Source organism: Asterias rubens, chromosome 6, assembly GCF_902459465.1.
Source record: "Asterias rubens chromosome 6, eAstRub1.3, whole genome shotgun sequence".
In the NCBI taxonomy this organism is placed as follows: domain Eukaryota; kingdom Metazoa; phylum Echinodermata; class Asteroidea; order Forcipulatida; family Asteriidae; genus Asterias; species Asterias rubens.
The window spans coordinates 2,072,286-2,086,031 of NC_047067.1; the positions used below are offsets into that span (position 1 = coordinate 2,072,286).

Consider the following 13,746-nt stretch of genomic DNA (forward strand, 5'->3'; position numbering starts at 1 on the left):
GACAGTGATTATGTGATTCAGAAAAAAAACTGAACAAACAATGGTTTAATTTTCAATTCAATGTTAATGCATGTACTTTCTATGGCAGCCAACTTTTAAATTTGAACATAAGCTAGCCCAAAAAAGTGATGATTATATCTTTCGACTAGCTTCTTCTCATTTTCATCCTTTACCTTTTAGAGTTTCTAGTTATGGTTTATCGTCTTGTTCCATCCTAGCTCGTTAAGTAGCTTTTTCTTTGTTTGTTTGTCCTGTTTCGTCCTTGTCTCTCGTTCTGTTTTAACTTAAGTTCTGTTTTGAAATCTAGTTTTTTTTATATAAAGTATTTCTATACCTTTGTCTTTTGAGTATGCATCCGTATTTGCCCTTTTTTCATTGTGTCCCATTTAATTATTATTCTAGCGGTTCTTTGTACCTCTTTGTTCAATAGACCACCTTCCTAATTACCGTGATGTTCATTTTTTAATGGAAATAATATTTGAATTAAATTTAAAGGCAGTGGACACTATTGGTAATTACTCAAAATAATTACTATCATGAAACCTTACTTGGTAAAGAGTAATGGGGAGAGGTTGATAGTATAAACATTGTGAGAAACAGCTCCCTCTGAAGTAATGTAGTTTTCGAGAAAGAATTAGTTTTCCACGATTTTGATTTTGAGACCTTAAGATTTAGAATTTGAGGTCTTGAAATCAAGCATCTGAAAGCACACAACTACGTGTGACAAGGGCATTTTTTTCCCCCATTAATATCTTGCAAATTCGACGACCGATTGAGCTCAAATTTTATACAGGTTTGTTATTTTATGCATATGTTGAGACACACCAAGTGAGGAGACTGGTCTTTGGCAATCACCAATAGTGTCCAGTGTATTTAATTGATACTGATTTGTTTGTTTTCCTTTGGTTCTAGAACCGTTTCATTGTTTTAATCCTATACAAATTGAGCTATAGAAAATAAAACTAGCAAACTTGTGAATATTTAGGTGGTTTGACTGTTTAGATTTTGTGAAAAATCTGGAGTGGTAATATCCACGCAGGAAGATTGATCCATAATTGGAATACACAATCTGAAAAATGCACATACAAAATGATTTCTCATATTTAAATGATTTTGAATCCCACTATCACCACATTGCCTTTAAGGGAATCGTTTCTCATAATGTTACACATTATCAACAGCTGTAGTGCCTCTTACAATATAGCTTTTATGGTAATTAATTTTTGAAGTAACTACCAAAGGGTTACCCTCCATTTAAATAGTTATTTTAAAATTGGTAGCTTGAAAATTCAGATATTTTGGAGCAAAAGGAGTTCCCTGCATTAGTCGCCATCAGTTTAACTATTTTTGTTAGTCAAACAATTATTATTTTTTATGAGAAACCGACAGCACTTCAAGGTGAGGGCTTCACACTTCACTGATTTTAAACTGTCACCAGGGGCACATTGCCTTCTACTCCTGGGGCTGAAACATGGATATCCCACTTCATCAAGGCCGTAATGATGTAAGGCATGGGTATCATCCACTAGGAGCCTGGGTGGTAGAGCAGAAGGCACTACCTTCCAAACTTTGTATGAAGCAATTATAGTGAAGTGCCTTGCTCAAAAGCACAAGATGATTTTTACCATGATTTTTCTTTTTACTTTACAGAAACTGAGGCAAGCCCAAGTAGCTCTCAGTCCAGAAGGATGAAGAACGACCCCTCAGTGTCCTCTAAGAGTGCCTCCAGTAAGAACCGTCGCAAGAAGCTCATCTCTGCCCGGGACGCCAAGGGTTACCCTCGAAGCTATAAGACAGGTTCCTCAAGCAGGACATCCACATCAGGTGGTGACTTACCGACAGGAGGATTGCTGGATCTTTCGCAAGAGCTGGAATCGGAGTTTGAGCGTATCAAGCGGGAGACGCTGTCGCCAGATGAGGATCTCCAGGCCGGGGAGGAGGAGGCGGTGAAGACTCCCTGGGAGAGGAGGATCGACGAGAAGAAGAGAACCCTGCCAAAGACGCTTTTATTACAGTATCCGTATAAAACTTCCATGTCGAGTGCCAAGAGGAACTCTGGGTCTCAGCCCAACAGGAATCCCCTCTTCTCAACCAACGTTGGGAGGATTCCACATGAATCACAGTGTACCTCTAAGAAGGAAGGCAGTGCGATATCGTTGGATAGCGGAGATGCCGTTAGGGCTGTCAGGGCTTCAAGTGACCCGTATGCCCCAGCTATTAAGAGTATTCTCACTCACCTGGAATCTCAAAGAGCTCTATCAGCGGAGCATGTTAGTAAAGAGAAATCACAGCTGTCCACATCAAAGACTTCTGTCAGTTCCTCTAGCTCCGCTTCTCCTCTTGTCGATAAATCTCTTGGTGTGAGAGGAGGCCTAGATGCCAAAAAGTCATACGGTAAGTTGACGGCGGTTGGTGCTTCTAAACCAGTATGGCTAGAAGGCCCCCTGCTTGCAAAGTCCAAAACAAAAAAGGTTTTAGATGAGACATCAAAGCTTTCTGTAAGAAGCACCTCACCCAAAAAAGCCAGCAACACCACAAGTACTGGAAAGTCTAGCTTGAATATAGAACTGTACATGTCGAGGAAGGCTACGCCAGAAGAAGAACTGAAGCGAGAACGAGCGGCAAGTAACTCGCTGTTCGTTAAAACGGACTTCGGAACTCCAAAAGTGGAAGTCTCCCCTGCTGACGGTTCAGACACAGAGTGCGCTGTTGGGGTCTCTGTTGAAGAACGGTCGGACACCGGGAAAGTGGGTGCTTCTGTTATGAAAGGTTCTCTCGCGAAAAAATCTGACATTTTGCAATCTGATTCCGCAGTCCATATAAGATATGAACCAGGACAAACAAAAACCAAACTGACCCTAACGGAACCCTTGTCCATAGAGGAACCTTCTCTCCTTGAGGGAAATATAAAGGAAACCTCAGAGAATAATAAGCTTGATTTGCCTGTTTCCAGTGGGCAGGACTCAGAATCTCAAGAATGTGATCCAAAGCCCATTGAAAAAACTGATGGAAACAAAACCCAGCTGGAGGATCTTGAGGGTGTATCATCGACAAGGCAGAAAGCTCCCTCGAAGGACGTTCCCAAAATAGCTACAAGAGAGTCGCCATGGGTACTGTCGCTAGGTCAAAACCTGGAAACAGAAAACAAATCAAGCTGTGAGAGTCGTGAGGAGGATAAACACAGCTCGGTAGCCTCAGGGGACAAACCAGTTTGGGAACGGCAGGAAACAAGAAACCATTCCACACCTGCGTCTTCTGTGACGGCTGCAACCATTACTGGAAGTGGTGATGCAAGCAGTAGTGCTTCATCAGCAACCGCTGGTGCCAACGATGATAAATCACCTTCATTAGCAGAATCCCCAGTTTCTAGACAGGTGTCCACAGATGTCCATAAACCGGATTCAGCTGGCTGTAGCGAAGTTAAACTGGCCAGAACCGGATCTGCTGGTACCGAGGCAGGTGGTTCTGGAGACAATGGGAAGTTGGAGGGTGACGGTGAGGACAGTGAAACAAAGGTGTGGCAAATGTTTATATAGAACACTGTTTATAATGCTAGGCCTCGTTCTGAAGAGAATCCTCTGTTTAGGGTCCAATTTCATAGAGCTGCTGACCAAATTTGGTTGGAATAAAGACAAATTTACTAAGCGGGGTTTAAACCTGGGACCTCGGTTGTAATGTGCTGGCGCTCTACCAACTGAGCTATCAACCCCTATCCACCCCATCCCGAACTCAATTTCTTTGTTCATACATGCATCAAATATTGCTTGGCAAGTTTACCTGTTGAGCATATAAAATTGGCTGGCAACCAACTCCTAATGGTACACTTCAGTGGCATTTTGCTCAGTGACCAGTTTGTGCTGAGCATAATTTTTAACAAGCTAAGCAAGTTTGTAATCTCAGCAGCTCCATGAAATTTGACCCCTTCTCGTTCCAAGCTTTGTACTTCACTCAATATTTAAGCAGAAAGCCAGTCACTCTCAATGTAATCTAACACACACTGTCGGTTGGTTAAAATGTGCACAATTCTAAGTTGCCTAGCAGAGCGGCAGATCTGCTTAGCAAAAGTATGCATGCTCAGCGACTTTCGATGCAGTTCAAATGTTACACAGAACCCAGTGGAAGACGGTGCATTTAGAACATCGCAGAGATACAATGAAAATCCAGTTTTCAGGTGGTTTTTTTGTAAATGAATTATTGTCCCCTTCAGTATTTGGTCAATGCAGATGGATGTATTTTTAAAAAACGTTTCTTAAAACTACAAGTTTTTCCTTTTTTCAGTTATTGATTACAACTATAATTAATGAGCAATGAAATAAAACTAATCAATTTATCATTATTAAGCTTTTTATGCAAAAAATGGCACACAACTTAATGAGACTTGGATTAGTCTCAAATTTTATTCAAGAACTGATGTAAAAAATTATTAACGATTGGGAATGAAAAAATCCCTGAAATTAAATTGTTGTGATACCCACTTTTAATGAATTGTTGGGATGCTGGAAGACATGCTAACAAATCTTACTGTGAAATAAGTAGTATAATTGGTGTCTTGTTCATATCAGTCTTCAAGAAGAAACTAAATTACTTGGGGGAAGGGGGGGCGGTCTGAGATAGCAATTGTAATACACCCTAGTTACGCAGACACAACAAAATGTACTTTTTGATTTCTTATGTAGTTGTACTCAGAAATGCATGCAATATATTTTGTTGTTGTTAATGTCACTTTATTAAAACCTGTGCAAAGAAAATAAACCAGAAGCTGTTCAACTTTTATTCCAATGCAAAAGCTGTGTGTGACGAATAAATGCAAAAACTGAATTCGTATCTGTTCGTAATAAAAGGTGGTTAACGGTGAGGCAGGTTTTTTTCAAGGTTTTCCCCCTGCCTCGGGAGGAGGGGGATGGGGGGGGGGCGACAACATTTTTTTTTTTCAATAGCAGGACTGGAGGAAATTTGTTAAGTTCTCCTTTTTGACAAAAGGTTGATTTGTCATAGTGGTGTCTTTCCCCACCTTACACGTCTAGGACCCTGATTCGAATCCAGCCGGGATGAGATATGTAGATTAGGTTTTCAGTCCCTGCCTGACTGTGTGGGTTTTTCCCTGGAATAATTCTCTGGGGTTTTCCTCCCACATCTAAAACCGTAACTTCCTTCCTTGTCTTCTCTCCATTGGGTTATTGGCTAGTATTAGCGGTCAAGCTCGCTTTCCTGAGAATCATTGCCTTCATAACCAGAATTAATAAATGAAATGTGTGCATTCAAAAGTCTCCTCTTCTTTTGGAGACAAAGTCGCGTACTTTAAAGGCAGTGTACACTATTGGTAATTACTCAAAATAATTATTATCATAAAACTTTACTTGTTGACGAGTAATTGGGAGAGGTTGATAGTATAAAACATTGTGAGAAACGGCTCCCTCTGAAGTGACATAGTTTTCAAGAAAGAAGTAATTTTCCGCGAATTTGATTTCGAGACCTCAGGTTTAGAATTTGAGGTCTCGAAATCAAGCATCTGAAAGCACACAACTTCGTGTGACAAGAGTGTTTTTCTTTCATTATTCGACGACCGATTGAGCTCAAATTTCCACAAGTTTGTTATTTTATGCATATGTTGAGATACACCAAGTGAGACGTCTGGTCGTTGGCAATTACCAATAGTGTCCACCGTCTTTAAATGGGCCATGTCTTGTATTTTCTCGCGAGATTTTAACAGCCTTTTCTGACGTCACTCAGCTATTGGCTAAAAGCACAGAAAAGTTCACCGGAAGAAAATACTTTATAATAATGCACCATTTAACAGCATAGAGTATATTCTGCTTGAGTCCTCTGATAATGGATTCTGGGTTTTGTACTAAGTCTACGTAGCATGCTCATTCAATATTTACCAAATGTCAGTAATATTGACTTTAAATAGTCATCTTTCGGACTCTATCCCCCTTCCCAGGTTTCGTGTTCTTTTGGGCCACAAGCTGATTTTGTGGGCGGTGTCTGAGATTGTTGGTTTGAATCCTACTAAACTGATTTCACATTGACTACAACAAGTATTAGCTACTTACTGAATCACCATTACCTGATTTAAACTAGCTATCATTATTTTATGGCCATGGTCTTGGTTTTTGCCTGGTTACTTGGAAAGTATAAATAATATGAGATACTAATGCTATTATACCAGTATGCAAATCAAAGTAAGTGCATTTGTTACATGTTTCCGCTCATGCATTTATTGATGGTATGGGATTATCCCTTATTGTTTTCATATATAGTCGGGACATAATTGAGCTCCGTAAGCTTTCCCTCAAAATACAATTGTTGTCATGGTCATGATCATGTTTTTTTCTGATTACTTGGAAGGTATTAATAACATGGAATACTAACGATGTTATCCATATCATGCTATGCAATGCATAATAAAGTAAGTTCGTTTGTTACATGTTGTGTCTATTACATTATTACATGTTGCATTATTGTTATTACATTATTGTTGTTATTACATTAGTACATTATTACATGTTATTTACATTATTACATGTTGCTCTTATTACATTATGGATATTGTGGGAAATCCAAATCCTTTAAGAATTGTTTTTCGTAGTCAGGACACGTAATAGTTTCAAGAAATGGTTCACAATCCTGAGCCCCTAATTGCTCACGAAGAAAAACAAATGTTGCTTATTTGTTTCCCGGAAGTTCTTTGTGACATACACGATGTGCTTTTCGGTGATTGTCAAAACCCATACGGTTGGCAACATAAGGGGAAATAGTTATAAACTTTGAAAAACTCCAACATTCCGACGTGTTTTGCGTTAATGTGTCGCCATACGTTCTGCTTCTCCCACTTTTCCGGGAGGGAAGTGCCTTACAATTGTTTTGAAATTGTACTTATTACTTTATATCAACATGGCCTGGTTGCATGAAGCTGTTCTTTGCGATAGAAGTGAACAAATAATGTGGTGGGATTTTTTGTTTAAGTACAGGAGTAAGTTAACAACCTATTGTGCACAATTCCATGCATAAAGCTGCCGGACGCTATTTGGTAATTACTCAAAATAATTGTTAGCTTGAAAACTTATTTGGTAACAAGCAATGGAGAGCTGTAGATAGTATACACCATTGTGAGAAAAAGCTCACTCTGAAGTAACGTAGTTTCCGAGAAAGAAGTTATTTTCCACGAATTTCATTTCGAGACCTCAGAATTAGATTTTGAGGTCCCGAAATCAAGCATTAAAGCACACAACTTCGTGCAACAAGGGTGCCTTTTTCTTCCATCATTATCTCTCAACTTTGACGACCAATTGAGTAATAATTTTCACAGGTTTGTTCTATGTTGAGACACACCAAGTGAGAAGACTGGTCTTTGACAATTACCAAATGTGTCTAGTGTCTTTAAGCACAAAAAGGTAATGTAGACATACAAAAGAAACACAGACAAATGTTAAAAACAACGTTGTTTGATTTCAGTGTGAATGCTTACTGATTATGCAGTTCATAGATCTCTATTTTATGTGAAAATATTCCCTCTGAATTGAAGTCATATTCGAGAAACCTGTACACATGTATCTGAAACCTAAAAATGGAAGTGCAACAGCTGGTTTAGGTTGTTAAAATCAAAATGAAGGACGATGTGTTTACATGAAGTGCTGTAAATTTTGCGTGTTTCTTCTCTTTTTCCCCTCGTGACTCACGCAGCAGATTAAAGGCACTGGACTGGTAATTACCCTCAAAATAATTGTTAGCACACAAAGCTTTCATGGTAACAAGCAACGGAGAGCTGTTGATAGTATAAAACATTGTGGGTAACGGCTCCCTCTATTTTAAAGTACGTAGTTTGGAGAAAGAGGTAATTTCTCACTCAAATATTAAAATACTTCAGGCCTGAAGGCTTTTATTATTATGCATCTGAAAGCACATCCCATGGAATGAAGGAGTGTTGCCTTTGACGAATACCGTCATTGTTACCTCGACGTTTCGAACATACTCTATTTGTGTTTTGTCATTGTTTTTGACGTTTCGACGTCATTGTTCTTGACGTTTCGAACCTTCTCGACAAAGGTTACTCAAGACTATAATCTTACCTGTGGTTGTCACCAGAACCGCCTCTTTCCTGTCGGTCTCGATGAACTACGGTGGTTGTTTGAAACGGACGGTCCCATGACACCTCAAATGTCGTGTAAATGTCAATTGTTTCGTTTGGGAATAATTTGACTATTCATCGGGCCACAAATCCCTCGTAATTATCCTGCATACCGTTCAAATATTCCACAGATAACGACAATAATGGCACTGCAGGATTGTTCATAATCCCCTAAAAACCTCGCATAATTTTCTTGATTGTTCATTTTCTCCAGGATTGTACTTTCTAAAACTCTCGTTGCGAATTCTTTACTCATACATTCCCAAGTAACCTTGCATTGGGAATCTGCAGCTCGCTATAATAGGCATAGTTTACATGCTTACCGAAATTAAAAATGCCACAAGAATTCATGTTGTAAGAGGTTTTTACCATGAAATTAAAAACTTCAGACTTTATCTGAATTCAGACTTCTAAGAGCTTTCCTTGGAAGCAGACAAAACAATAATTATTACTATTCTCAAAAATAAATAATAATAATGCTTTTATTACATGGTGTTACCGCAAACTTTTCTATATCTTACTTCCACCATGCAAAGTTTCAAATCCTACTTAATAATGCTTTTCTAGCACTGATGATAAGCACAACGGCAGAGGTTATAAAAAGGTGGAAATGCTATCATGTCAATGTACCACCTGAGATTTGGGTTCCAGTTTCAGACGTTTTTGTTAAAGCAGAGTGACTTTTAACTAAACACTTCTTCGTTTGTTGCTGGTTTTTAGGGGGGGGGGGGGGGGGGGTTGTGAATGTAAAGGAATGGGAAAGCATACAGCCATTAACAATCATGTCCGACTAAAACACAAATCCAATCATGTCTCTCTAAATTTGCGAAGCAAGCATGTAATGTTTGGCCTGACAGGGTACATGGGGGGGGGGGGGTTAGTTTGTTATACTCCCTGCCTCGGTTTCGTCACATTTATTTAAGTGGTTGGAAAAAAAGCTGGCTGTTCGAATAGTATACCGTTTGTCGTGCGTTGTGGTACTTAATGATTATGTTTGTTTCATTTACATATCAAAGTATTATTAATCTGGAGGTCGTTGGTTCATGTCCAGCTCCAGTCATTATTTCTTTGTTCAAATATAAACTACATTTCCTATATTGTGAGGCTTTTGTTTTGAGTGTTCTTTCTTTGTTTTTTTCTTTTTGATCGTTAGATAATTGTTGTTTACTGTTTATTCAGCCGGAGGTGCAGTTGTTTTCTTTTAAATTTTACAAATCTGATTAGCTATTTTATATTTACTCGTTTTTATTTATTAATGAATTATTATGTTTTGAGTTTTTTACTTGTTTATTTATTATTGTTAATGATAAAATTTTTATTTTTGAATTGTTCTATTCTGCAGTTTTATTCTTGGTAATAAAACAATGCACAAAATATTCCTTTTGTTCTTTATGGCAAGTGCTTTAAAGGCAGTGGACACTATTGGTAATTACTCAAAATAATTATTAGCACAAAACCTTTCTTGGTAACGAGTAATGGGGAGAGGTTGATAGTATAAAACATTGTGAGAAACGGCTCCCTCTGAAGTGAAGTAGTTCTCGAGAAAGAATTAATTTTCCACCAATTTGATTTCGAGACCTTGGATTTAAAATTTGAGGTCTCGAAATCAACCATCTGAAAGCACGACCGATTGAGTTCAAATTTTCACAGGTTTGTTATTTTGTGCATATGTTGAGATACACCAAGTGAGAAGACTGGTCTTTGACAATTACCAATAGTGTCCAGTGTTTTAAACAGAATACAATTCAAACGGTGCAAAACAAATATTTTTCTTTCAAAAAACAACAATGGCAAGTGCTTTAAAAGGAAGTATAGATTTAAAAAAAATTGAAGTTCCTGATGCACAAAACAGTCATATTAAATAACTACTGTTTTTTTTAAAATGAAAATAACGCACTGTAAAATTTGGGGTGTTAAACTTGACACCAGGTGTGTTGTCTTATTATTTACACCATGTGTGTTGAAATAACACTATAGTTTCTGCCAACATTCGTGTTATTTCAACACCCTTTTGATGTTAATTTATCTTTTGGGTATCTATATGAGATAACAGCCATGGTGTAATTTTGACACCCATCAGTTTGTGCAGTGTAATGAAACAAAATATCTATATATATATACTATATTTTTTAAAATGCTCATAATGCTTATCCTGAAACTCTAAATAACAACGACTTTAAAGTGTTTTTCATCGAGTACATGTTTTCATAAATGCATGTAGTTGCGGCCGCCCTTAAAGGGTCTATGTAACTTTTGTAGGACAAAAAACACAATGTCCAAAGATTTACACTAAACTTACACAGTTTGAAAATAATGATAGTAGAAAGCTTCCCTGAAAATATTACGTGCTGAGGTGCTGTAGTTTTTGGGTAATGAGTAAAACAATGTCATGAAAATAGTTTTCGTCTCCTGAGACGAAAATTATTTCAAGCACTTACAAACGTATTTTCATGACATTGTTTTACTCATTTCTCAAAAACTACAGCACCTCAGTAAGTAATATTTGAAGAGGAGCTTTCCACTATCATTATCTTCAAACCCTGTAAGTTTAATGTAAATCTATGGACATTTTGAAAAAGTACCCAAATCCATTAAAGAGTGAAAATTATTATCTCGTGCACAAACACAATTTAATAGAAGTTCTCAAGTCAACAGTTTAAAGTGCATGTTGTTTCGGTTAGAAAATCTCATTTGAAAATATGTCTAGAAATAAGAACAATCCGAAACTATAAAAACTGTGAAACTTGTTTCTTTTCTTGTTATCAAAGCTATAGATGTGCGATGGCCTTTAAGGATTTAGTCGTAGCCGAAAACATTCATTTTGAGCACGGGCTTTAGTCAACACAAATTACCCGACTGCATGTAACGTCAGGGCACCAGATTACATAATATAATAAATAACTTATCCACGTTGCTAAATAACACAGTGTGTCTTAAAGAATGTCATAACAACAATGGTCATTATAATATAAAATAATGATAATTGCCCATATTTGTGAGTGCTGGTCTATGAGAAATTCAAGTTGTAAATGTACGTCTTAATTTAAAGAAAAACAAGTATATCAATAGTAATATGAAGGAATTCGTAACTAAAAATGTCTATCACTGTGTAAGGAACTGTGTAAGGAACGTCTGCGTTTTATGACAAATAAACAAGTTGAGGACTGTATGATTATTTGATACCCAGAATGAAATGTTCGTCTTCTTTATGATGTATTTTTTGTTATTTTGTTTGTTGGGCCTCTCTTGGAAGTCAGGTTGGTGTAGTCTTGCCTCACCTTCCAGCTCTGTGATCCCGGTTCGAATCCCACCAAGGGCACTAGGATGTGGATTGGATTTTCAGTCCGTATCTTGACTGCGTGGGCTTTCCCTGGAATAATTCTCTGTGGTTTTCCTCCCACATCTAAAACTGAATTGTTTTAACTTCTCTTCGCGTTTGGCTCTAATTCGTGCGTTGGGAATGTATATCCAGATCGTCTGCCTGGCAGTACCACCCCCCCCCCCCCCCCCCCCCCACCATTTTAGAAAGACTTCTCTGGAGTCATGTTGCGTTCCCGGGATCCCGGAGGATGTAAAGATAGCCTTTACTCGATAAGAGACATCTTCCTTTGTAATCATAATGGACATCCTTTTTTAGTTGTGTCTTTATTTTCCCATATTTGTCTGCATACATCCGAAAGCAATGCATGTAGAGTTGTCAATTTTATAGTGTGTGGTCTGTCATTGTATTTACTTAACGACAGTTAAGCAACGTTAAAGGCACTGGACATGTTTTGGTGATTGTCAAAAGACCAGTTTCTCACTTGGTGTATTCTAACATATGCATAAAATTAAAAACCTGTGACAATTTTGACACAATTGGTCATTGACGTTGCAAGAGAATAATGAAAGAACAAAACACCCTTGTTGCACAATGATGTAATGTGTGCTTTCAGATGCCTGTGAGAAATTACATCTTTCTAAAAAATATGATACTTCAGAGGGAGCCGTTTCTAACAATGTTTTATACTACCAACAGCTCTCCATTGCTCGTTACCAAGTAAGTTTTTATGCTCACAAATATTTTGAGTAATGACCAATAGTGTCCAGTGCCTTTGAAGCATGGTGCAATGTCACGTCGTCCACGACATTATATTTACTTTAATGAAAAACGTAGCTCGCTATTGCTTGATAATCGTATAAAAAAAATTGGATACACGTTTTAAGCCTGTTTAATTTGATACCCAAAACCTTGCCTTCCGTCAGTTTGAGTTGTCAATGTCACATCCCGTTCTGTCTTCCTTTCAAATAATATAATAGGTACGCTATTAAGTTGTATGTTTTGTTGGATTGACGTTGTTTGTTGTTATTTTTTCTGCAGTCAACAACCTGGTCTTGAGTGTTATCTTTGCCCGTGTCTATCTGCATCAGACTCAATGATACAATTGATTGATCGTCATTGCAAATCTGATTAGTTGACCTTCGTAAAAGATTTAAAAAACAAAAAACAACAAAACAAATCCGGTGTTTGTTTTAATAACTGCAGCAAACATATTTTTGTTCTTGCCGTTTTTCATACTGTGTTCTCCGTCGAGCCAAGGTGAATCAGAATAGCAAGGAGAACGTCAACCTGAATATCTGTCTGTTTTTGTGCTAGAAATAATCCTTCTTTTCGGGGTCATTTGATTTTATTTACTTTACCTTGTTTCAGGGAAGATACACGTTTGGAAATTGGTGTATCCCATCATATACATAACATAACAAGCCTGTGAAAATTGAGGCTCAATCGGTCATCGGAGTTGCGAGAAAATGACGACAGAAAAGACACCCTCGGTGGACGAATTTGTGAGCTTTCAGATAAGAATAAAAGACTTCTAGCTAGAAGTCTTTTATTATTTTAGTGAGAAATTACCTCTTTCTCAAAAACTACATTACTTCAGAGGGAGTCGTTTCCCACAATGTTTTATACTATCAAGAGCTCTCCAATGCTCGTTACCAAGTCAGTTTTTTAAGTTAATATTTGTTTTGAGTAATTACCAAACGTGTACCTTCCCTTTAAAGGAACTGGACACCATTTTATTGTCAAAGACCAGTAGTCTCACCTTGTGTAACCCAACATGAAAATGTTGACTCAATTGGTCATCGAAGTTGCAAGAGAATAATGAGAGAAAAAACACACTTGTTGCACAAATAGAGTGATGTTGGCGATGTGACCTGTGATGTCACACGTTTACAAAAGAGCCACCAACAAGCGTGGACTTTCTGCAGGCACGATTTGTACACAGCCCAATGGAAGACAACATAAAATCTTATATGGAAGACAACATCAAATCTTATATATGGAGATAATTGTTATCAACTTTTGATATAGAAAGAGGTCACATCTAAAAACTTGTTAATCTGTGCTTGTATAACTCTTGGGTTTATGTTGAAATCATGACACAAAATGCAAACTTTCCCATGTGACCAGTACAGTGTCTTGGCTGGTCAGAAAGGCCCAAGAATGTACAAGGTCACATTTATGGTAAACGACCTTTTTTGTTGTAGTCGCACTCAAATTGACTAGCAACAAAGTCGTCTTGAGGTCCATTCTCGATACTCGACCGAATAAAAGAAAGTATATACTCGGTACTCGACTA

At 37.8% G+C, this 13,746-nt stretch overlaps 1 protein-coding gene across 1 annotated transcript in view; it reads left to right on the top strand.

Annotated features, from left to right (window-relative positions):
- The window catches only part of LOC117291376 (ankyrin repeat and IBR domain-containing protein 1-like), an 84,670-nt gene extending 79,308 nt beyond the window's left edge, over positions 1-5,362 (top strand). The window contains exon 22 of the mRNA XM_033773027.1: positions 1,651-5,362. Coding sequence (XP_033628918.1) covers positions 1,651-3,536 — 1,886 coding nt within the window. The 3' untranslated portion in view covers positions 3,537-5,362. The remainder of the gene's footprint in view (positions 1-1,650) is intronic.
- The last annotated feature ends 8,384 nt before the right edge of the window (positions 5,363-13,746 follow it).